Here is a 25715-nt window from a genome sequence, read left to right as displayed (position 1 = left end):
TGTATGGCTCTCAATGTACACACAGTCAACCAAAATTACTGAACTAAAAAAAAACACAAAAAAACCCAAAAAAACCAAACCATTATCAGTATTTAGTACTACATGGTTTCTTAATTGATGAATTCAAAATTCTGTCTTCAACCTTGCTCAATCACCATTTTTTATCTGAAAAAAAATCACAGCCTTTAATACATTCAAACCAAAAATTAAGAAAAACAAGTCAATTTTTCTAAAAGTTTGAAAGCACATCTGTAAGTTTGCTGCACATAGCTTCAATCTCGGAGTTATTCATGAACTCAGAGCAATCAATTGCATTCGCTAAACAACATTAATTTCAGTCATTCATCTACGGGGCTGAAAAACTAATTTTAATGAGAAATTAATTCGAATGTGACAATGACGATTCACAATTCTGGTTACTGTACCGTCAAGAAAAGGACTAAACACGGCCGTTTTTTTATCCACGAAAAAAGAAAGGGGATACAGAGTCACCCACAAAGAATGATACTGTGAAAACGAGCTGAATCTCTTTAAAAATAACGATTCCGAGGATATGCTAAGTCTTCTGCCTTGATTATAATCTTTTTATGACTTATTCAGTGATAAGGCAAAAAAAAAAACATTTGCAGGGAATCGTATATATAAGAAAACAGACAGCATAAATATAAGGAAACAGACAGCATAAATATAAGGAAACAGACAGCATAAACACAAGGAAGCAGACAGCATAAATATAAGGAAACAGACAGCATAAATGTAAGGAAACAGACAGCATAAATATAAGGAAACAGACAGCATAAATATAAGGAAACAGACAGCATAAATATAAGGAAACAGACAGCATAAATATAAGGAAACAGACAGCATAAATACAGCATAAATATAAGAAAAAAACAGACAGCATAAATATAAGGAAACAGACAGCATAAATGTAAGGAAACAGACAGCATAAATATAAGGAAACAGACAGCATAAATATAAGGAAACAGACAGCCTAAGTAAAAGGAAACAGACATTATAAATTCTGTAAACTGTGTAGAAAGTCTCATCCTTTGTGAGTAACCCTGTATTTAGTCAAGACAACTGAAATAAATTCCTAAACATATTGTTTCTTTAACAGTTCTAGCTCTAACCCATACCCGTCCGTTCATCCCAACAGCAACTTCAAACTGAATACTTTTACCTACAACAACAATATGTAAAATTATGTAAACAACCCCAGGGTCCCCATCAAAATAAAAATAAAATTACTGGAAAAATGTCAAATCGAATAGAAAAATCCGTCAAGTCAAGAAACAGTTAAAACTCTAAAATTATTTACAGGAAAGGGGGATTGAAATGCCCTAAAAGCATATTTTTATTAACTCATAAATACAATATGTATACTAGTATATACCTTTACTTACAATAAATTGATGTTCTATCCATATTTACAGGATTATATAACTATTAGAAATCAATTAGTGAAAATTAAGATTAAGAATTACCGATAATTTGCTCTATTATTCAAAATTGCCCATGATTGTGATGCGCAAGAAAACGTACATTTTATAAGCAATAAAACAATATCTGTAATATATATTTAAAATCAATATATTTCGAATTTATAGAAACCGTTTGTACCCACTGCTCAATATTTTATTTTATTTAAATAAACATAATGTCTCGTGTTAAATAATTAAATTAGCTCACCGAGTGTTGATAACAGCACGGAATCCGGACTAAGCATTTTTCTAAAGAAAATAAAATAAATTGTTGAACTATTTAAAATTTTTAAAATATAAAAACTTTTTTGAACATCTGTTTAATAGTTTTAAAATCTACATTGAGAGGCAGAAAACTGTAGAATAGGAAGACGACATTAAAACAAATTTGATGTGCAATTGATGTTGTTACAAAGCAAACAGTTTTACTAGTAACTTATTGACCCACTTATAAGGTTAATGGGTCAGTTTGCACTTCAAAATTGCTGTGCAGTCTCATGTTCATTTAATGTCATGACTTGAATCTAAACGTCGCCTTCCTATTCCAGCGTTTATTGGTTCTCACTGTAACCATTCTAATTTTATAATATGGAAGAAACTAAAGGGACTGTAAGCGTAATTTCTAATGACCCTCCATGCAAAGATGACAATGCCCGATTTACCACGGAACCCTAGAAACCTTTGTCTGATAAAATTATGAATCTTTTACACTGTTTATTTTCATTTGCGGTTACTCTGCATAAGTGACTTGCGCATTTCTTGTTTATAAGAAGCAATGGAGCAACTCACAGAAGTGAACACTTTTTGAGTCCTAAAAACGACGGTATCGTCTACATTTTTCATCAGTTTTAAGTTTTAAGGGTACCCTTGAAATTCAGGCATTGTCATGTTTGCATTTAAAGTATCCTTTAAAATTATGCTTACATTGCTTTAAGGAATATTGAAGGGATATCCTACCTGACTGTATGTAGGGGTACATTAAACATATATCCTACCTTATGCAGGGGTACATTAAACATATATCCTACCTGACTGTATGTAGGGGTACATTAAACATATATCCTACCTGACTGTATGTAGGGTTACATTAAACATATATCCTACCTGACTGTATGTAGGGGTACATTAAACATATATCCTACCTGACTGTATGTAGGGGTACATTAAACATATATCCGCCTCCTGTCAGAACTCCTAGCCCCGCCTTCTTCCCATAGCTGTCCACGCACACCAGCTCTGCCTCCATATCCCTACTCGCCACCAGCAACCTTTGGGAATATTCTAAACTTTTGGATAGGGGTATAGGTAAAAGGTTCATAAGTGAATAAGGAAGATTTTTTAAGTTGCAGCATAACTTGATAACTTTATTTCTAAGAAAAAAATGCGCGCCTGTGTTACTTAAAAGTAAGTTAGATGATTTCCCCCCAAAAAAACACGCGTTTCTTGAGAATAAGAACTCAAAACACTTTAAAATGATGTTATACTTCATATATTTTTAAAATAAATTAGATTGCCTATTTTGTAATATAATTTACAAGAGACAAAGCCCTCCCCCCTGTGTGCCTCTTAAAAGTTAGTTAATGTTTTTCTCCAGAAAAACACGTGTTTTTTGTTTATACTAGACTTTCAAGACGCTTCGCGCCCATTTTCTTTCTTAATTGTGAACATTTTCTCTTTGAATACATTGTAAAACAAAAAAAAGCTCGCAGATTTTATAAAAAAAATAACGTGGATTTACAAAATTTATTGACAATCAAATTTTGTTTGTGGTTAATTTTTGAAATTTTGATCCTTAATAAACCTTCCCTGGGGTCTTGTGGTGTCCCACACAAAAGTTTGGCCGGATCGGTTCAACCGTTTTAACGTTTATTAGATACAAACAAACACCCAGACACCCAAGCAAAGTAAATATAAAAGAACTTGCAACTCTTCAGAAACGATATTATTCTTCATATATGTTTTTCAATAAATTCGACTGTCTACACTTTTTTTTTTGTTATCAAGAACTTTGAAACGATATTATACTTCATATATTTTTTGAATAAATTTGACGATATATTTGTAATACAATTTCTAAAAAAAACAAACCCAACCAGTGTTTCTTAAAAGTTAATTAATGTTATTTCCACAAAAAACATGTGAATGAGTACTCAAACGCAAAGAACTGATATTATCCTTCATAATTAAAACAAAAATTGGAAAATATATTTACTATTTTTTATTCGTTGATTCAAAGTAAATGCAATTCATGCAATACAAAAACAAAGACTTTCACTTAATACATTTATTACCTTAATAAAAAATTTTTAAGTTAAAAATATAAATATATATTTTTTTAATGAAAAAAAATAAAACCTTACTTTGCATAAACAATGTCTCCTGTGTTTACATTTGGACGGTTTTTCTTCGTAGCTCCCTCAAATGCTAGATATGAAAGAGAGGCGGGCTCACTTGTTCCAATGTCGACCCTAAAATATTTTATATCAAAAATAATTTTGATCGCATCCAATAAACGTCAATTGGACCCAAATTTTGGATGGGACTACACAATACACATGACCACAAAGAAGGTCTCCGGGAATTAAATTAAAATAAATTAAATAACGCCCAGGATAATATTACACTCTCCACAATACTAATTAATGAAAACGTTAAAAAAACATACTTATCATAAACATATCATTAAGTTTTTAAATGTACTAATATATAGTAAAAATATGTATAGCTCAATGTTACGTCCCAAATGTCATCTCATTCCGAGTTTAACAAGCATAACATAGCGGAATTTTAACCCACCTATTCTAGAAAAAAAATAACGCTGTTATTTATTATTAATATTCACTATTCAGCCCTCGTCGGTTACAATATAAATACTTTTTTCATTATCAATATACGTTAAATAAAAAGCTATTAAAACTAGAAAACAATTAAGTACAAACCTTTTTTAATTCAAACTAAGTCAGCATGTGTATTGTTTAAATATAACCTTTTAAACATATTTTTGATATTTTTTAATTCACGAAGTAGAAATGTAATGTTTAAGTAGTACAACCCCCCCCCCCCCTCCCCTGACACAGATTTTGTCTACATAACAAAAAAGTCTTGTGACTACTGGGCTGTAACTACTAAAACTGATGTATAAATAAATATTTTCCACATGTTCCGAATAAATAGATATATAAATAAAAAATAACAAAAGTTATAAGTAGAAATTACAAAAAGATGAAGAATTAAAAAGAATAATAATTAAAAAATTATATAAAAAGATATTTTTAAATTTCAACTGAAGCCAAACAAACATAACGTGTTTATATAAGAAATATTTAATAAGTTCAGTTTTCAACAGGGGTTCAGTTGAAATTTTAAAATAAAATGAATAAACTTAATAACTTCACTTATTTTACACAAATGTGGGTTAGATGTAGTTAACACTCAACAATTCTAAACAAATTCAAGTTTATCAGTTTAGCGTTAACTGAACTGACATGGAAACTTTTGTGTGGATATAGTTAATCTTGAATGCTTGATCTCGATATCCAATGTGGACACCATTAGGATTGAGGATCAATGCTTGATCCCTCTATTAAAGTTAGGAGCTAGGAATTAACTTATTCCGTAAATTTACATATTATGGAGATCAATGCTTGATCCCAAGATTTACAACAACAAAAATCTTACGTCTGAATAGGGTTTCCAGCAAAGGAAACGTTTCGCGAAATTTCGCAAAAAATTTTTTTTTGCGAAATTTCGCAAAAATATTTTTGTGAAAACAATGAGTTATATAGCTGCAACCATTAATTGCTCAAAAGAACTTGTGGAATTCTCTGCTCTGATAGCTCAATATTTGAAGTTATATTATGTCATATAAATAATTTCCCTTTACTTTAATAAAGGTTTGATGAAGAGAATTTGATTTCAATAGCTATCTTTTTAATTTTCTGTCTGTCCATTCAAAATACATACGTTCAATTTTTGCCTTATTTTTTCGCGAATTTTTTTTCCTTTTCGCTAGAAACCCTACTTCTGAATAGATTGTGCAGTAAACGTATGTAAACGGCATTTTTGACGATTCTACAACAATGAAATCTTAAAAAGTTGCTCCTTTTATAATAATACATAAATAAATAGAATTACGTACTGATTTAAGTGTTAGTTGCTTAATATTGCTAATTATTGTAATTTTTTAATACAAAAAAATAAAAAATTTCAAATTTGTTAAAAAAAAAATAATATTAAGAAAAATCAACTTTTTTTCAAAACACTTTTAGAGCTTTTTAGTCATATTACATTAAAAATCATCAATTTTCTCTGTTAAAAAGCAATTCCAAATCTAGTAATCCCTCTCAGTATAATTTTAATTTCGTGGAAGAGTATGCGTTTAATATGATTAATCATTCCTTGCCTTAAAACATTGACAAATGTGATGTTTTCCAACTGGGATTAAATTGATGCATTTATTACATTTATCAGATTGTTTTCTGCAAAAAACGTGTTGCTTAAAGGGACAGCTGGCGTAGTTTGCCAGGGATCCTCGATTTAGCAAGCTCGATCCACAGTGGTACCAGTAAAATCATTATCAGGGCAAAACATATCTTGATATTAAATGTAAATTGTAAAATGATAGAAAAAAATGTGATGAAAATTAATTTAATTTTTTAAAATCAAAATTGTTTTAAAATCTTTCTTTTATGTAAATTGATTATTTTAATTTGGGTTATCGCTATAAGTAACTTGTGGAGTTATGCAGTGAAGACAAGTAATGAAAAATTGAAAAAATGTTTGTATTATCAAGATATATAAACAAAAGAATCTTCCTCATTTGGGGTTTAATGATCAATAATGTTTTAATTTATATAATAAAGTTCTTAGGCTACATTTTTTTAAATTCCGATTTTTTTTTTAAATTCTTACTAATTAAATAAATGAATAAGTAATGATAATAAATAAGTAATAGGCAAGATCCCCAACGTGGAATCCCTCGACCGCCGTCGTAGTAATGGGACACATTCTCCTAAAACCCGTTCACGTGTAACCCTGGTATTTCTCTTTATCCAGGAAATGTGTCCCAGGGTAGGTAACACAGACGTTGGCTACCAATGAACCGGTTGGTGTATGTAACTTGTCCTTCTTGGGATCTCAGGGAAGTGATCTCAGTCAAAATGGTTTAACAAATATGGAAATGGAAACAAAATAATTTTTTATTTAGACAGCGTAATCTAACTTTTTGTTGAGAGTTTTTAGTTCTTAATTGATGTTCAGTCAACAGTTCATTCAACTTGATGAATAATTAATTATCAAACTGATATAAAGCAGAACAAGTTTTTTTTTGTATCCCATTAGATATTAAACAGAATAAGATCAGGGGGGGGGGGGGAGAAATTTCCCCACCTAGCGAATTGAAAACTATGACAGATCAAACAGAATCAGATCAGGATCATAAAGGAGTGTGGGGGGGGGATGGCTCTAGGGAATCAGCCCCCTCCCCTCCGTAGAAGTAAAAAAGTGTCAAAAAGTTTATATATGCAAATCAATTTTGTTTCCAGTGCGGATCCAGGATCCGGATCCGCATAAAAATTAAATGGATTCTAAGCACTGAGCATAAGAAAAACAAACACGACAATAATTCATTGTTGTCTTGTCCCCGACCACCTATTTAAGGTACAGGGTTAATATAAAGGTTTCAAACTCTTACCTAAATGTGTCTCCAGCCTTACTCAAAACAACGCCTAGTACATTATCAGCTCGATTTGCAACATATCTAAAATATAAATTACTATTATAAAATATAACTTATTAATAATTTTAATAATTACTTCAAAATAGTTCCCGATCACTAGATTCTTCTTGACAATTAAAAAAAAAAAAATATTTTTGACCTTTTACTTCTAATAATCAAATACATCAAAAATATACTTTGCTTGTCTGTTTGTTTGTTTGTATCCAAGAAACGTCAAAACGGCTGAACCGATCCGGCCCAAATATTTTGTGGGACCCCACAAAGTTTCTGGATGCACAAAGTTTTAAAACTTTGTGCATCCAGAATTTTTGATTTTCGTAAATTTTGAAAGAGAAAATGCTGATAGATTCAGCATGAATTAAAATTTGAATTTTTAAAGATGGCCGCGAAGTACATTACAAATATGACAATTTTAGAGGAACATCTTTATATTAGATTTTGCTTTTTATTAAAAAATGTTTAATAGTGTAATTAATTAAACAACACAAAGATTAATTGACAAATTAGTGCAGATTAATTTTCTTACGGTGTAATCTGTACAATACAAATTAATTAGGTTTTAACATTTAATCTTTAACAAAAGAGACAATAACAATATTAAAACATGTGCACCCCCCCCCCCCTATCCCGAATCTATATGTCTGCTCACAGAGATACGCATCAAAATTAGAGAGAAAATGTTTCTGTAAAATTCCTATAATAACGATATACGTCAATGTTAATTGGTCACGTTATTAAAAACTAATTTTTACCTTTTCTGGTGGGAGTCAATCCAATATACTCCCGGGTCCTTTCTTTTTAGTAATCCAGGTTTTATAACAAGAACCTTCTCCCCCTCCCTTCTCAATCCAGGACCCAGAATAACCTTCAAATATTTAATCCAGGTTTTATGACAAGAACCTTCTCCCCCTACCTTCTCAATCCAGGACCCAGGATAACCTTTAAATATATAATCCAGGTTTTATAACAAGAACCTTCTCCCCCTCCCTTCTCAATCCAGGAAACCTTCAAATATTTAATCCAGGTTTTATGACAAGAACCTTCTCCCCCTACCTTCTCAATCCAGGACCCAGGATAACCTTTAAATATATAATCCAGGTTTTATAACAAGAACCTTCTCCCCCTCCCTTCTCAATCCAGGAACCAGAATAACCTTCAAATATATAATCCAGGTTTTATAACAAGAACCTTCTTCCCCTCCTTTCTCAATCCAGGACCCAGGATAACCTTTAAATATATAATCCAGGTTTTATAACAAGAACCTTCTCCTCCTCCCTTCTCAATCCAGGACCCAGGATAACCTTTAAATATACCTGGTTTGTATCCTTCTCCGTAATATCCCTGATATCGTCTCCAGGAAGAACAACTTGATCAATCCGATCCAACATGTTTATCTAGGTATGTATATAAATATACAATATACATGAGATCGTTTTATAATAGTTTCACAGATTTGACAATTAATACAACTAATTTTATCAACAAAGATTCTTTATCACAGCGGTTTAAATCTTAAGGTACCGGTATATGTTTTTTAAGACTTTTTACTCTTTATTTAGCATCAGGATTCAGGATGGCCAACAAGCTTGAAGAAGAAAAAACCGCTTAGTAATCATATTTATTGACGGAAACCCTACAATCCCTTGAATCCATTACCTACAGTCCTATACATATGATAACAATATAACTCAATGTATAAGCCTATAAGACAATGCATAGAACAATTCCATGTGATTGAGAGGAAGGACAAAGCTGGATCTAGCAGTAAACAGGGCCGGGGCCGGGACAGGGTTAAGATAAGGGATTAAGGAATTTACTTTTTAACCTTTCCACTGGTTTCTATAATTTGTACTTTTTGAACTTTCCACAGGTTTTTATAATTTATACTTATTGATATTTCCACCGGTTTCTATAATTTGTACTTGTTGACCTTTAGATTAAAATGATTTAGCCTTTCTGAGAATTTGTTTAACGAATAAATTTTGTTAGAAACCTCATGTACCCCCCCCCCCCCCACCACAACCACCAATTCGTCAGTTGTTATTGTTAAATTGGGAAGAAAAAAAATTTTAAATGGTAAACTATTGAACTTCTAGGTGAACCGTATCAAGAAATTAGGAGAAACTTTCCCGTTACAAGTTTGTTGAGAATAAGTTTTAAAAATCTTACAAGTTGGCCACCCTGCATTTAAATACCAGAATTGAATTGAAGTTTATGCATCTCAACTAGTTTGACATGAAATACTGAGATGATTAGAATATCACAAACTATTGTTTAATTTACGGGGTAAATTTTGGTTGTTTACAAAATCAAAAGATCAAAACTTTCTCTTCAGAACTTCAGATTATCAAAGCCCTGGTGTAGATTGTAGATTGTAGAGTGTAGACTGCTGAATGTAGAACCAGTGTATCAAGAATCAGAATCTGACTCTTCTGCTAAAATCTTTCTTTCCACATTCGTTCTAATATAAAAATATTGCATTAGTTACAAATCCAATTGAAAACCATCGCTGGAAACTTATGAATTCTCATGATAAAAGTATTTTATTCGGTTCCCATTTCTCTAAGTCAGTCAAATTAAAAGTTACCAGCTCAAATGTGTGAATGTCAATCAAATTAATAGTTACCAGCTCAAAATGTGTAAATGTCAGTCAAATTAAAAGTTTCCAGCTCAAAGGTGTAAATGTCAGTCAAAGTAAAAGTTACCAGCTCAAAATGTGTAAATGTCAGTATAAATGAGTTGATGGTAGTAAAAACCAAATGGTGTTGAGGTTATGCCACAGAAACAATGGTGGATATTTTCAGAATAAAACACTTTAAAGCTTGAAAAAAAAACGAAAATATCTTTCCAATCATTGTTCAAATATCGAATGAAAGGGTATTGTTGTGAATCGGGCATACCTTCTTTTTCTTTAAAAGTAGAATCTAGAATAGTTTATTATTATGCTCAGGATTATTAAACTTTGTTCCTACGCATTGTAAGATTGTACAACATTCCTAGAATTGAATTTGGTATTTCTTTAGATTTGTTTCTAGAATTAAATGGCAAATTTATCTATCTATCAATCTCAAGAGTAAGAATCTAGGATATTTATAAAGTAACAATAATATTTTTTTTGATAAAACAAAGGATAACAACTTACTTAGCTGGGTAGCAGGTAGCTTCGAAACATTTCCTGAGCACCTTCCTCTCCTTCCTCTTCAGTCCTTGGTCTCGAGGAACAACAGGAGACTGGGGGACAAGATCTTCAGGTGCTCCAGGAGACTTGGAGACTTCAACTCCGTCCCCACAATCCTAGAGAATATCAGGGGTTGAACAGTTTATTGGAATTTTATGGTTTTGTTTTTAAGTATTATTAATTACGGGATGGAGGTCTAAAGGAAGTCAATACTCGTCTTAAATTCTGATATTAATAATCCCAAATCTATGCAACTTGGGTGACGTAAACTATTGGTATTCGATCCTCATAAATATAAAAGGTTTTCGACATCAGGTTGCAAAGAATTAAGGGTATAGAAGGTGAGGAAAGTTCTTTTTTTCTCAAGGTTAGAAGCACTGGCGTTTAAAAGTTCTTTTTTAAGTTTAAGCCAGATTAGTAAAAAGTCCAGCGAGCACGAACATCGGACATTCTGAGGATTAAAAAAGGTAAAAATAATCTTATGAAATCTATCTTTAAATTGCGCCAAAATTTATAAAGAATATTCTTGATTTTTTATGTTAAATTATAGAAATAAAATTCAATGAAAATTTTAAAAAGTTTTTTATAAAGTGATAATTTTACCAACCACTAGTTTAAACAAAAACTATATTTACAACAATTGAAAAATCCTTCCCTCCCTCCCAAGTTTTAACCTTATGTTGGTTTATACCTTTACAGTGAATACCTCAGATCTAAGTTCATGAAAACTCTCTGAGAACTGAACCCGCTCTGTTGTATCGTTGTGGCCGTTCATAGGAATAGGTGTCATTAATGGCGGCGTGGGGCAAACTGAAAAAAGAGTGTTATCATTGTCGTCGTTGTCGTTGTTGTTTTTGTAGACATTGATCCAAGTGGGTTTTATAACCATTGAAATAGGTTGTGAAGTTCTTTTTAACATCATCCAATTGGGGTAAAGTTTTTTGTCATTATCATCTTTATTTACCTGTACAAAGTGCATTATCCTTCTGTGTAGAATATATTTACCTGTAGAAAGTACATTATCTCTCTGTGTAGAATATATTTACCCGTAGAAAGCACATCATCCATCTGTGTAGAATATATTTACCTGTAGATTGTACATTATCCCTCTGTGTAGAATGTCTCTGCTGACGTCCTCCAATGAATGAAGTATTCTGCTCTACATTAGATCTACGCTTAGCCTGCGAACCTGAAAAAATGTCTTCAAACTCACAACTTCCTTTTTGATGCCAAAAATACAACACTGAAGGAGAAAACCTAACAGAATCGGAACAAGGAGGCGATCTTTAATAAATCAAAAAAAGAGCAACCATTGTCCCGTAGTAGGGTTAATATGATATTTCAGTCTAGTTTTATAATTCAGTGTTGCAATCTTGAAAAAAAATATTTAATATTTAAAGTAAAAGTAACGGAAACTAGAAAGTGTGCTAAAATTCATTAAAATTAAAAAAGGTTATTTTAATTTTAAAGAATATACCTTGAGTTTGTCGTATAGTTTGAATATTTTAATTTTAAAGAATATACCTTGAGTTTGTCGTTAGTTTGAATATTTTAATTTTAAAGAATATACCTTGAGTTTGTCGTGTAGTTTGAATATTTTAATTTTAAAGAATATACCTTGAGTTTGTCGTATAGTTTGAATATTTTAATTTTAAAGAATATACCTTGAGTTTGTCGTGTAGTTTGAATATTTTAATTTTAAAGAATATACCTTGAGTTTGTCGTGTAGTTTGAATATTTTAATTTTAAAGAATATACCTTGAGTTTGTCGTGTAGTTTGAATATTTTAATTTTAAAGAATATACCTTGAGTTTGTCGTATTGAGTTTGTCGTATAGTTTGAATATTTTAATTTTAAAGAATATACCTTGAGTTTGTCGTGTAGTTTGAATAGATTTTAACTCATCATTATCTGGCAGCGTAGAAAGAGCGTAGGAAACCTAATAAAAATAATAAAAATAATAATATTATAGTAAAAATAATGATAATGATAATAACCATCCAAACTTTGAGGGAAAGGATGCTATATCGTTTGCACTAATGTCCGATTGAACTAACGTACATGTGCACTAAAGTCAATAGAAATTAAAAATGTTCAATTGGACTAAAATTTTATTTCCAATATGGGCATTTTTAAATTTAATGATAAATGTTAGTTATCTCTGCAGGGTAAAACCACCATGGGATATTAAAAAGGACTTAAATTAATCCGTAGGTCAACATGAGATGGAGATCAATGCTTGATTTAAAGATTCACTAAATATAAGGAATTCAAATACTAAACTGAACAAACATTTTATCATCTCTAACAATTTTACAAACGCCAAATATTAATGAATGTTATTTTATATATATAAAGTTGTAATCTCTGGTTGTCTGTTTTTGCTTGTCCAAATGTATCTCAGGAACACCTGGACCGATTTGCCTCAAATTTTGATTAAGGAACTTAGAACCCACGCGAATGTTCTTAGTTTGGTTTTGATATTCTAAGGTGAGTGGGTCCACTTTAAAGGGATAAATAGCTAAACTCGTAATTTACGACCAAGGACTGGGTTCCCATGCTAGTATAATATAGATAAATATCTGACCTCTAGGACCGGATCCTGCCTGACCGAGAAGGTGATAGGATGACCGCCCTGGCTAAAGGTAGCTTTGACCGGTAGAGCTGTAGCTTCAGCAAACCCTATGATACTACGCAGATCTATACAAATACAAATATTCTTTACTAACCAACTTCCACATTCATAAACATTGGTGGATTTATACACTTACTCGGACCCGAATTTAATTTTGAAAAAATTAATGAAATAAATGTGAAAAATTCAACTGTTAGCTAGTTTTCAATGAGTATTTAAAAAAAACCTAATCAAATCACGCCTTGTAACTCAAAGCGGCTTCCCATTTGCAAAATTTGAAAATTTCCCAAATGCCATTTTTCCATAATGTCAATTTAAGCCGGGAGAGGAAAGATTTCTTCAGTCAATGAGAAAAAGATAAATAAAAGATCAAAATTAAGTAAATTTCGACATATTCTGTGTGGTGTGCTTCGGATAGAAACAAGAGCCAGTTCTTTGGTAATTAGGGATGGCCAAATTGGGATTTTGTTCCTTTGGAAAGTGGCATATTTGAGACGGCCCTAGTATTACTATTAGTATAATCATTATAAAATATTCTTGGGAAAACTGTTATCACTTTGGGAAGGTATCAAAATCACAAAATAATTATATTAATATCTTAAATTACATAGTTTAAGATTGTGGTCGTTCAAAGAAAACACGACACTTCTATAAACTTGTACCGACGTGTACGAATATTATATTCCTCTAAGACTGAATGTAAGCGCTGCTTCTTCAAGTACATTGTACTCTTCGAACTCTCGTGGGAACATACTGAAGTCAGTATGCGTCTGAAAATGTAAATATGTACTTTCACCAATAGTTAAATTCCATATTAAAGAGACTCAATGCGAAGATGGCAATACACGATTCACAACGGTACCTTAACAACTAAGTCTGATCAAGAATAAATTAGGTATTAATGTTAACAATTAAAAAAAAATGCTATTTCTCCTGGTTTCTCTACAAAAGTTACTTGCGAATTTCCACTGCAGAAAAACATATAGGAATAATCAGAATTTATCACTTTTAATTAAGCCTAGAAAAACGACCATATCTTCTAAACTGTTAAAAAGATAAGGATTTCAAGAGAACCGTTCTGAATCGGGGAGCATTGCCATCTTTGCATGGAGGGTCCCCTTGAATATTACGCGTACAGTCCCTTTAATTATAAAAACTTTATTTTTCAAAAGTTTGGATACCTGTTCCTTATCCTCATACGTATCTACATAGTTCTTCATATGAAACCTAAAACAAGTTAAAATCAATTCAACTTAATTACTTATTCATTTTTCCGTACAGTTAAAAGTACGCTGTATATAGTGTACATTGTAATTTCGAAAGCAAAATTTTGCGAGCAGTCTTCTTAATACTTAAAAAATCTTAGTAATTCAAATAAAATAAAATATTATCTATTCAATTGTGAACATTTTCGCTTTTTACACATTGTAAAGCAAAAACAAATAAAAGTTTGCGGATTTTATAAAAAAAACACGTAGATTTTCAAAATTTAATGCAAATAGAATTTTGTTGGAGGAAAATTTTTGAAATTTTTATCATCTATAAACCTCCCCTGGGAACATGTGAAGTCCAAACAAAATTTGGGCACGCTCGGTTCAGCCGTTTTGACGTTTTGTGGATACAAACAAACAAACATCATAACAGACAAGCAAATTATATAGATTGGTTGAATTTGTAATACCTCTCTTCTGTAACCGTCATTGTAGCCTCGTCTTGAGAGGACAAGAAGGCTCTTACTACATCTGACAAAACCTGTAAAGTACACTGTGTAAATGTACATTTGTACATGACAGCTTTAGATTTAAGGCATGAACCTATATGTTATTGTGAATCTGTGTATAGGTCATATTAAACTAGCTTGAAAACCCAGATTTGGCTGGGGTTTCCCCCCAAAAAATGTCAACCCCCTTAATTTAGAAACTCCTCCCCCCCTTTTCTTTGGCAGATTATTTCTTTAAAATCTGAATCCTACGGCCAATATATCTAGTACCTTAGATTGGATACAGAAATTTTCTCCCCCTTACCTTAGATTGTATGCACCAGGAGCTTTTCCCCCTTTGAGCAAACTCAAACTTTAGTGAATCCTGCTCCATAGTTGGTAATACATATCTAGCTTCAACCTGACCAAACCTAATCATTTCTTTAAATTATAAACTTGAGTGAACCCTACTCCATAGTTGATAATACATATCTAGCTTCAACCTGAGCAAACCTAATCATTTCCGTAAATTATGAACTTGAGTGAACCCTACTCCAAAGTTGATAATTCATATCTAGATTCAACCTGACCAAACCTAATCATTTCCGTAAATTATAAACTTACTTATTGACCGTGAACTAACATTTTTTAAAATAACTCCGCATCTACTCATTACTCTTAATCTCGATTGCTTGATCTTAATATCCACTGTGGGCCCTTTTAACTTAAGGATCAATGCTTAATTTATTGATTTTACACTGCTAATATAATATAAAGATTAAATTATTCTGCAGATAAACAAAATATCGAGATCAAGCATTGATCTCGATATTTACAATACAAAAGTTCCCAGGAAATTCAATATTTCGAAATGGTTGTTGGTAAATTAATTATCCGTAATATTTTCTTTCTTTCCTTGCCCCGATTGCCCAGTAATCGTTATCTCAAATATTTGAAAATTTATTTTTTACGCTTTTCATCAAAATATACTTCCCCCTCCCCCCCCCCCAAAAAAAGGATATTAATATTAGCAAATATTTAACATTAGGTGTCCTAGGAACAAACCCAAAAAAATAAATTTTCAATTAAAAATTTTAAATTAACTTCTCTTTACAAATAAGTATTCTATAAATCTTAATAAAAACTGACGTTGGATAGTTCATATTAGTAAGATATTACAAAAATTAGATTATTTTGTAAGGATAATCTATGTATTATTATTATATATATTATTATTAATTATCAGAAAAGAAATATTTTCCTCGTAACGACAATGACGTTCTATCAACAGTTTATAATTATCCTAAAATAAAAAAATTATGAAAAATTAAATAACAAGAAAAAACCTATTAACGAAAGATTTGGAATGATATCAACGTAAAAAAATCAATTGCAACTTTGTTTTTAGTATTATTTTAGGCAAAAAAGTACGTCAAAAAATACCTTTTGAGTCATTGTTACCATTGTATGTGACTATGAAATTATAATAAATATTGTTTATTTATAGTATCGGCTTTATCACAAAGAAAAGATGCTATAATGGAGAGGAAACGAACATTTTTAACTTACTTGATTCTTTTTACAAAAAATTACTCTGCCATTGGCAATTTTATATAAAATAAGATTCAGTAATTTATTAAAATTCTTTCTTTAATCATGAAAAAAAAGGAAATAATAAAAATATAGCGATTAGAAAAAAGAAGATATTGTCTAAGTATAGAAATAAGAGAAAAAGAGGAAACTGTCAAAATATAGAAATAAGAGAAAAAGAGGAAAAATAAAACAAAAAGAGAACAAGAAGAAATTGTCGAAATATAGAAATAAGAGAGAGAGATGAAATTGTCAAAATATAGAAATAAGAGAAAAAGAGATGAAATTGTCAAAATATAAAAATAAGAGAAAATGAGGAAATTTTCAAAATATAGAAATAAGAGAAAAAGAAGAAATTGTCGAAATATAAAAATAAGAGAAAGAGTTGAAATTGTCAAAATATAGAAATAAGAGAAAAAGATGAAATTGTCAAAATATAGAAATAAGAGAAAAAAAATAAATTGTCAAAAAATATATAAAAGAGATAAAGAAGAAATTGTCGAAATATAGAAATAAGAGAAAGAGATGAAATTGTCAAAATATAGAAATAAGAGAAAAAGAGGAAATTCTCAAAATATAGAAATAAGAGAAAAAGTTGAAATTGTCAAAATATAGATATAAGAGAAAAAAAAGAAATTATCAAAATATCAAAAAATAAGAAAAAAAGAAGAAATTATCAAAATATCAAAAAATAAGAGAAAAAGAAGAAATTATCAAAATATCAAAAATAAAAGAAAATGAGGAAATTATCAAAATATCAAAAAATAAGAGAAAAAGAAGAAATTATCAAAATATCATAAAATAAGAGAAAAAGAACTTATCAAAAAAAAAAAAAATTAGTGAAAGTGGAAATTGTCACAACAAAGAAAATATATAAAAAGTTTTCTGGAAAAAGTGCTGAAGAGAAAATAACCTGATTAAACTCTAATAACCCCGCATTCACACTTTTCTCAGTTACAAACACAGAATTGAAGGCGAGCAGTAAACTTTTCAATTGAACTTTACACCTTAACAATTAATCTATATTAATAAACAATCCAGCAAATAACCCCTACCCCCCCCCCCAAAAAAAAAGGCTAATAAAATTTGAATTTTGTTACGGATAATTCGTTTCACGTGTTCATTGCATCATTCATAATAATAATAATAGATCTGAGCTGAAATCTTTAGAATTGGATACCTTTAATCCTGATCGCTAAATCTGATTATCCAATGTGGACACTTTAAATTTTATGCTTGTTCCGCTCTATTTCTCTCCCTTCCAGTATTGGACAGATGAAAGTTCACTCATTAATTGGCGCGCAAAATTTCAAATATTCCGGCTTCTCTGATTGGTTGTTCTGGTTTTTCATAATGGTGTATATTTACAAAAAGAGAAAATCAAGCATTGATCTCGATTTCCCCAATTCTACAGTTTACAGCTCTAGAACAACAAAGAACCCCACGATAGCTTTCAAGGCGCAGTGCATAATATTGCCTTCATTTCTCAGGATCAAGTATTGCTAATATGTTATAAAGTCTGGTGTGATGAAATGATTTGTAGAGAATTATTCACCGCCGTTTTTTTTGTTCAAAGCGTCCCATTTCATACAAGATTATCTCCAAGCTTTCACGCCAAAATACAAACATAATAATCGAAAAACCTACTATTTTCTACATGCAAATTTATATATTAATAATTTACATTTTTTTATAATTGGTTCTTTTTAACACGATCCAATATGATGTGGGACACCCTGTACCATTTGGAGAACCCGGCGTTGCCAGGTTTATATTATTATTAATAGTTAATCCCTCAGTTTACTCGCGTTTGAAGTCATAGTTACTCAAGCCGTTTATCCGCCCCTTGTATTGAAATATGATTTTGCTTGAAGTCATAGTTACTCAAGCCATTTATCCGACCCTTGTATTGAAATATGATTTTAGCTTGAAGTCATAGTTACTCAAGCCGTTTATCCGCCCCTTATATTGAAATATGATTTTAGCTTGAAGTGACCGGCGTTGCCCCTGGGCTTTCAAACAGTAAACTCATTTGTAGGTTAAATGTTTAGCTAATTAGGTCAGGCCGATTGGCCAGCTATATAGTGAATATATTGTATATAAATAAAAGCTTTATTATATCGATAGATTACCTAAATGGTTCTGTTCTGCTTTCTCCATTAATTTGTCCTTCAATAGAACTAAAGAAACTAGAGTGGAAGGAGAATATGAAGAACCCGGATCTAAAATAAAAATTGTTATCTATAAATCCATTTTTTTCTGTATATTTTTTTGTAAGCTTTAATGGATGGAATAAGAACTTATATTTTTTCTAGCTATTAGCAGACATTTATGCATATTTATAACTTGTTCAATATTCAATGTTCATATATTTATATATACAAATTTGTCCATTATATTGGGTTGTTTGAATCCAAAAACGCCAAAGCGGCGTAAAGGACGGGCTAAAATTTTAGAAACCTCAAATGACCCCAGGGAAGGTTTCTTTATGGTCAGAATCCATAAGTGTCATGAAAAGTTTAATTTTTTAACTTTGAAAATTTGACTTTAAAAACAGGAACATCCGCGAAATAAAAATAAATCCAAAAGATAAAATAAATTTTAAAAACAGAAACATCCCAAAAATCTCTTTTGTTAACATCTATCATCCACAAAGGACGAGACTTCGCCTTCGGAGACTTAATGTTCAGAATGTATACTGTCTATTTCCTTATATTTGCAACTTTTTTATGTATGCGAAATAATTAAATAAGCCATCAAAAGATTGTATGAAAGGCAAAATACATATACTAAAATAGGGAAAGTCAATATTCATATAATATGAGTTTCAGGTCGTCTTTACAGTCTCATCCTTTGTGGGTAACCCTGAACATTCGACTTTAAATACTTACTTTCCAGAATTAAGTGCTTTAATGAAAAGTGTATCAGGCCCGGGTTCAAAATATAATTCTTCTCCAACCTTCCCCAGAGCTTGAATAGCCTTGTGGAACACTTTTATGTTGGATTTAGGAATAATATATCTCATTTTTATCTGAAAATAAAATATTTTTACAAAGAAACTGATTGTTTGCTATAGACTTTAATTTGATAATCCCTATATTTGTGCAACTTGATGGTGAAATCCTTTAATATTTCAAACCTTGACTATTTGAACAAAGTAATAAACATCAAAGGTATACCTCATCAGTTATCAAAGATGTAAGTATCAGAAAATTACAGTTTTACGTCAATTGCAATAAACTGTTTTTTTTTGTTCATGAAATTTTCATCTCTGTTTGAAATTGATCTGTTTTTTCGGCGAGGGTTCTTGATTCTCCTGGTCCTGTTCTACAGGTTCGAATTCCTCTAGGTGAGAGGACATAAGCTGGCTGAGGGAGTCCGTCAGGTTGCTCTGGATGGTGAGAGTGTCGAACCTGGATCCAACTGTCCACAGGGTTTCCAGGTCATACTTCTCTCTGGACTCCTAGAATTATAAAAGTTTTTTATTTTTCACAATTCAAAATGAGTCTCTAGGTTTAAAAAAAAATATCATCATATTTTTTTTATTCTTATCTTCCAAAAATAAAATAAAAAACAGTTTTTATCAACATTGAAATGATATCTTAACATGTGTGGGGGGGTGGAAGACAGTTCCAGAAAAACTTACCTAAGATCTAGAAACTTACTTAAGATCTTGAAAAACTTACCGGAGTGAATAGATGAACAATAATATTGCCTAGATCCATAGCTATCCAACCTAAAACAAAACTCATTTATTTTTTAAATCATACTTTTCGATTAAAAAAACCGACAGAATCCTTGAGGAGGGTGACTTGCAATTACGCTTACAGTCCCTAAGTTCTAAAATCTTAAGATCACGGGCTACAATTAGCTATAAGTAGGTTAGAAAGTTAACACAAGAGTCGAGGCGTTGCATTACTTCAAACTCAAGTCGGTCACAATATTTCAGGCATTCTTTATCGCAATAACACACAAATACACTCAGACCCCCGCTGGACAAAGCAGTTTCCAGGGGTTTCCGGGCCTACCCTTGGGAAGAAAAAAAATGTTGACCCCCTCCCTAGACAAATTCCTGAATACACTTTAAGTTTACCTGAAGCTCCTTTATCCTCTACTCCGTCCATAACAGCCATCGTGTCTTTAGGGGAACACTTCATCTTATATAGCCTTAAGTACGGAAGTCTAGTAATTGTGTTTTCAAATTTAAATGCGTAATTAATCAATTTTTGATGAAATCATAAATTCATAAATTAATCTTCTTTTTAGAATACAAGTTGTTGATACTTATTTAATGTTTTTTTTTAGTGGAAGAATTAAAAAAAGATCGATCAGGGACTTAAAAGTTAACCATTTTCCATATTTTACATAAACCAACTTTAAAATCTTTATAATAGACATAATCATAATTGAGGTTGCGTTCAGATGTATTTTTCTATGGCACACAATTTTCTGATACACGAAGATTTAAAATTTACTTGCTAATTAACCATGAAGCTAGGATGACAAAACCTGCCACAATCGATTTGAAAAACAAATTGACAAAACTGCCGTTCTATCTACGATTCTCACAGCAGTATCTTTATCTCCGTAATGACGCAGATATTTTTGCTTGAATTTCACATGCCGAACACTTTAACTTACTTTTTGATAAGTTGACTTGCAATAAACAAATGGCGAGGGTTCCTTCCTGTTCCTGAAAATATTCAGAGTATACAAAATTATGATTTAAGAGGGATTATTCACGAATTTAAAAATTTCAATAGTATTAGTCTTCTCCCTAGGGTGACACGGTTCGGTCAGCCCATGGATACGTTTCGGCGGCTAGGAGCGCCGACCCCTATTTCATTGAATGATGGGTTGTCCTTTAATAATAATTATAATAATAATAATAATAATAAAAATTCTTATGTTAATTATATAGGTCTTGACATATGTTTCAGAGGGGGAGAACATAGAAGATTTCAGTGGAAAAGGCTTAAAAGCAATTATTAGATAATGAAATTCACATAAAATCTTTCTACATGTTTGGCTTGTCTGCTTGTTTCCAATTAACGTCAAAAAGTAAAACCTAAATACATTTTTCGTGGCAATTTTGACTTAAAATTATTTAGATATTTAAAAAACTTTTAACATCCACAATAAGAAGCAAAAAAAATATTCTAAACCTTACATTGTTGACTACAGTTATTACAAAAATGGGGTACGCAAAGCGCCTGGAATTGTAAATCTCAACAAAGTTTTTAAAAAATATCTTAAAAACGATTTATTTAATTAATATTGACTGGTAAAACAGTGTATCTCGATATATACCTATAACTAGATAATCTGCATATTGTTTCTCCGAGGGAATACGAATACAAGCTACATCAGACACCTTTTCTCCTGAATCCAACATAATCATATATATAGGTTATTAATTAATAACATAATATGACTATTGCTCTCCCTTTTCATTTGGTGCCCCCCCCCCCTTCCCCCGCCACCAAAAAACGTAAAATTACGGATTAAGTGCATTCAACGAAACATATCACTCAATCTACCGTATGTCGGAAAACAATTTTGTTTACTTGACTTGAGGTTGATTTGTATCAATAATAAAAATAATAATGTTGAATTTACCTTTAATAACTGTAACTAAATCTTCAAGATCAAAAACTCCTCTTTCTCCACGTGACTAAAACAATCAGAATTAAAAATAGATTTTAGTAATTTCTTAAAACGATAAAAAAAATCCAATTTTAATTCTCAGTTTCTTATATTTACGTTGGTTCTTTTTATCTCATAAATAAATCAAAAGTAAAACCTATAAAATAAACGAAGATTGGCGGATGGGGGAGTGTTAAAAAAGAGAATTGTATTGTGTACTCTTATTTATTTACCTTTGATATTTGATCATATTTATATTTAGTTTTCTGTTTCCGGTCTTTATCCAACACAAGGTCTTTACCAGACTCATAGGCCTCGCGTAGCAGGGTCCTAGTCATAGCAGAGGATAAGTTTTAATATTAGGTGGAATTATGCGAGGTCAGGCTTAGTGAGTTGCGTCACTAGTTACGGTACAGAGGCCGGTGTCCGAATTTAATGAATTTAAGCCGCGTCTCAAATCCCCTAAAAACCGGTTTCAATTGAACGCCGGCTTAAATCTTGAAAAATATAATACAAATTTATGTGGAAACAACAAAATTTGAGTCGCAGTTTGAAATCAAACTGCGGCTCAATTTCTTTAAATTCGGCCTCGGGGGTTCAAACCCTTGTTCCAAGATTGCAACTAAGATTGCATCTTGCTTGCTCCCAGCATTCCGACCGATGGTATTAAACTACATTCGTTGTCGGAGGTCATTACGTTGAATGACATACAATGCAAACCTCCCAATTGAGCAGGTTCGATGAAGTATGCGGGTCCATGAGACAGTAGTTTTATTTTAAACTTCTCTGGTGGGCAAATCTCACAACATTCAGTTAGCGGCCAAAACAAAACAAAAAACTTATTTCCATGTCCATTTTCGCTACTATGGTTCAATGGCTACAACAACAACAACAAGGTCAGAAATGAGGCAATCTTATTCAGTAGGGGTAGAATTATTGAGGTCAGAGGTCAAGCATTATTATTCATTAAAATAAAAGCTTTAGTAGTTATTGAGATCAAAGCATTAATATTCAGTAGAAGAGGGCAAAGTCAAGCATCAATAAATCGAATAAATAAATAAAGGTGAGAAAAACGTGAGCCATCTTTTTTCTAGTTGGTATCCACTATTTTGATTTGGGGTTTAGGGGAGTATACAGTATTTTGTCAAAGGGAAGGCTGAATTCCCACTAGAAATCATAGTTTTCATTTTCAAGAGACTGGGGCTTAGCCCCTAAAGACCAATTTTGAATTCTGATTTGATTAGATCTGCAATTGTTTTTAAAGCGAAAAACAGGATAGTGCAAATGATTTTGGCGAAATACGTTTTGAATTAATTTTCATAATTCTTGTGAAAAAGTAGGGTTGGGTTTTGCAAACAAGATAAAGTTAATTATCATTTTTTTCACATTGAAATTGTGATAAACTAAAATGAATTATGCGTAAGAAAAGTTTAACCTTTCTTCGTCGACATCATAGATTACACGGGCATCCTCGTCCCGGTATTCACTGTATCCATCTAATCAAAATCAATCAATGTATCATTTTAAATTATCAACCAATTAATCATTTTAAGTAATAAATCAATTAATCATTTAAAGTAATAAATCAATAAATCATTTCAAATAATCAATCAAGCAATATGTATATATTAGTCTATGAATTTTGAATAATATCCTTTATCAATATATCAATCAATCAATCAATTCTAATCTTTCTTACTTACTTGGGTTACTTACTGCGTGGAAACTTACCTACACTTAATCCCTCAGCAGTATCTTCCGAGTGAAAGATTACTGAAACTACGTGGAAACTAACCTACACTTGATCTCTCAGAGCAGTATCTTCCAAGTGAAGGATTACTGAAACTACGTGGAAACTAACCTACACTTGATCCCTCGGCAGTATCCTCCCCGTATAGTTCAGTTAATAGATCTTGTAAATCCTTCTTTTTTAAACTCCCCTCTTGTTCTTGTTCTTGTCCACTAGAAACTAGGCCCTGTAGGTTTCTCTTGTCTTCTTGTGTAATAGAAGATAAAGTTTGACCCGAATTATCACTAGAACTATTCTCGGAAAGGTTTTCTTTATCAAATAATGCAGTTTGAACAATATTTTTATCAGTTAAGCTTGAATCAGTTTCTTTATTATTATCACTTTTGATTCTACTTTCTTTTAATATTTCTTTAACTTCTGTTACTATTCCCTTTTCTCCGAAATCTTTATTAATCTCTCTAAAAAAATAAATATTATGAAAGTAACAAATGGAACAATCATAGATTAATTAAAATAACAGATAGGAAACAATCATAGTATATATATTAGAGGGGAATTTACTCGAAAAAAGTGTAAAACGGCCATTTTGTTGTACTGTTTCCATACTGCAGGTGTACTTCACATATTTATGCTATATAACCTTTTGGGGCCCTGGAATATCATTTTAGAGAAAATCTAAAATTAATATTAAAAGAAAACCAAATTATGAAATAGGCTGGTTTCATAATTGACCAATGATCATTTCACATAGACTCTATGCCTTCCACTTTACAAACGATGATTTTCCGTTATAACTATAAATCAAATGATGTTTTTTATTCACCTAATTCATTATAAAGTTTATTTAACAGTTTAAAAAATTCGAAATTGAAATGGATAGTCTAGGGAACATACTGTATTAATGTACTCTACTGCACATAATTTGTGAACATTTACATGATTTGTACACTTTGAACTCCCTTTCAGGCTGAAAGGGACTGAAAAAATTCATACCGAGAGATTCATTTAATTCCTCTCTAATATATATATGTATATTCTATTCTCTATGGACACTATATTTTGTGTTTTCAAGATTCCTGAGTGTAACCCTGAGGCAACAGCCCAAAGGAGGAATCTTGAAAATACGACATATTGGGAACTATTATCTTGAAAATACGACATATTGGGAACTATTATCTTGGTTTCAGAATTGATTAAAAAAGGTAATATACAGTTTTCAGCCGTTTTGAATATTAACTTAAAGCGACCTTTTAATTAAAGTGAGTAAGCCCGCATCACAAAGATACCTTATAAACATATTCAGTAGAAGATATAGTCGTTTATCTAGCTTGAAAAGTACTTATTACTGACAAATTTCTCCACTGTTTCTAAAGCAAAATGTGGAAGTCGATTTGTAGAGAACCCAATTTTGAATGAAAATATTATTAATTCTTGATATGACAATGCTTATTGGAGTAACTATAATCATCAGACGTATGCACAATTTTAGTTTAATTACATGTTTTGGCCTTAAAAGTTGGGGAACTTAAAGAACTTTTTTCACATTTGGAATCGTACTTAAACTTTTTAAAAACTTTATAATATTTATTCCTAAGAATAGATTTAAGTTCCTCATCTTTGCTGCCACCAGAGCAGTAAAGTTTACTGGACACCCTGTGTTCTCTTTGCAATATTTGTTGATGAGACACTCTGTACAAAATGTCACGCGGTGTACACGTGACCAGCCTGGACAGGCTGCTGTACAATCTGGGAAAGGGGTACATGCTAATATCTGAAATGTTCAGTGTACATAAATATTGCGTACACCTAATTTACATATTTACCATGATTTGAGAATGCTACACACTGCACAGAATTAAAATATAAAAAATAATATTGTCACGGTTACAAATTCAAAATTAATAATTTACTTAAATATCTAATAAAAATTAAACCAAAATATTGATAAAAAATATGAATTCTTAGTTTTATCGCTTTTGTCAGTCTCTAAATACTA

General features: G+C 31.3%; 4 protein-coding genes across 22 annotated transcripts in view; 1 reads left to right on the top strand and 3 right to left on the bottom strand.

Moving 5' to 3' along the window:
• Positions 1-25715, top strand: part of LOC111701952 (phosphatidylinositol 4-phosphate 5-kinase type-1 alpha) — a 125099-nt gene that overhangs the window by 41560 nt on the left and 57824 nt on the right. The gene's annotated exons all lie outside the window — the stretch shown is intronic.
• Positions 172-8626, bottom strand: LOC111701958 (exosome complex component RRP40). The gene is made up of 8 exons (XM_023473463.1): positions 8535-8626; positions 7974-8086; positions 7177-7242; positions 3845-3952; positions 2627-2752; positions 1693-1733; positions 1097-1183; positions 172-318 (listed from the first exon to the last, which is right to left on the bottom strand). The coding sequence occupies exons 1-8, from the start codon at positions 8607-8609 to the stop codon at positions 230-232; spliced, it is 705 nt and encodes a 234-aa protein (XP_023329231.1). The 5' UTR covers positions 8610-8626; the 3' UTR covers positions 172-229.
• LOC111701955 (cell cycle checkpoint control protein RAD9A) lies at positions 8615-19351 on the bottom strand. 6 transcript variants are annotated; one of them, XM_023473455.1, is made up of 15 exons: positions 19215-19351; positions 18456-18545; positions 17237-17330; positions 15995-16036; positions 15059-15154; positions 14716-14786; positions 14216-14261; positions 13720-13804; positions 12987-13099; positions 12266-12338; positions 11487-11588; positions 11091-11209; positions 10364-10515; positions 9391-9682; positions 8615-8806 (listed from the first exon to the last, which is right to left on the bottom strand). In XM_023473455.1, exons 1-14 carry the CDS (start codon positions 19346-19348, stop codon positions 9631-9633), a joined length of 1269 nt encoding a protein of 422 aa, XP_023329223.1. In that variant the 5' UTR covers positions 19349-19351; the 3' UTR covers positions 8615-8806; positions 9391-9630. The 6 variants fall into 6 exon arrangements, with proteins under 6 accessions (XP_023329223.1, XP_023329224.1, XP_023329226.1 ...); XM_023473456.1 differs by having other exon boundaries at positions 9402-9682; XM_023473458.1 differs by having other exon boundaries at positions 8615-8770; positions 9402-9682.
• Positions 19407-25497, bottom strand: LOC111701957 (uncharacterized). The gene is made up of 10 exons (XM_023473462.1): positions 25310-25497; positions 23831-24177; positions 23405-23465; positions 22203-22299; positions 21943-21997; positions 21634-21705; positions 20965-21016; positions 20417-20490; positions 20010-20059; positions 19407-19786 (listed from the first exon to the last, which is right to left on the bottom strand). Exons 1-10 carry the CDS (start codon positions 25480-25482, stop codon positions 19589-19591), a joined length of 1179 nt encoding a protein of 392 aa, XP_023329230.1. The 5' UTR covers positions 25483-25497; the 3' UTR covers positions 19407-19588.

Source organism: Eurytemora carolleeae, unplaced genomic scaffold (assembly GCF_000591075.1).
Source record: "Eurytemora carolleeae unplaced genomic scaffold, Eaff_2.0 scaffold289, whole genome shotgun sequence".
Lineage (NCBI taxonomy): Eukaryota > Metazoa > Arthropoda > Copepoda > Calanoida > Temoridae > Eurytemora > Eurytemora carolleeae.
This window is presented reverse-complemented; position numbering and strand designations above follow the sequence as displayed.

Bases quoted from the DNA above. Each gene is read 5' to 3' on its own strand.
- LOC111701958 (XM_023473463.1), bottom strand. From the start codon at position 8,609: ATGTTGGATCGGATTGATCAAGTTGTTCTTCCTGGAGACGATATCAGG. The intron at 2,753-3,844 runs GTAAGGTTTTAT...ATATTCCCAAAG, and splicing joins GGAGACATTGTTTATGCAAA to GTTGCTGGTGGCGAGTAGGG. The intron at 319-1,096 runs GAATTTATTTCA...AATGTTGTTTAG, and splicing joins TAAAGAAACAATATGTTTAG to CGAATGCAATTGATTGCTCT.
- LOC111701957 (XM_023473462.1), bottom strand. From the start codon at position 25,482: ATGTACCCCTTTCCCAGATTGTACAGCAGCCTGTCCAGGCTGGTCACG. The intron at 23,466-23,830 runs GTTAGTTTCCAC...GATTTTGATTAG, and splicing joins TGCCGAGGGATCAAGTGTAG to ATGGATACAGTGAATACCGG. The intron at 21,017-21,633 runs GTATATATCGAG...GAATATTTTCAG, and splicing joins TGCAGATTATCTAGTTATAG to GAACAGGAAGGAACCCTCGC.
- LOC111701955 (XM_023473455.1), bottom strand. From the start codon at position 19,348: ATGAGATATATTATTCCTAAATCCAACATAAAAGTGTTCCACAAGGCT. The intron at 13,100-13,719 runs GAATATAATATT...GTATTTGTATAG, and splicing joins GCTTACATTCAGTCTTAGAG to ATCTGCGTAGTATCATAGGG. The intron at 9,683-10,363 runs GTAAGTTGTTAT...TTTTTATATTAG, and splicing joins GCTACCTGCTACCCAGCTAA to AACGAATGTGGAAAGAAAGA.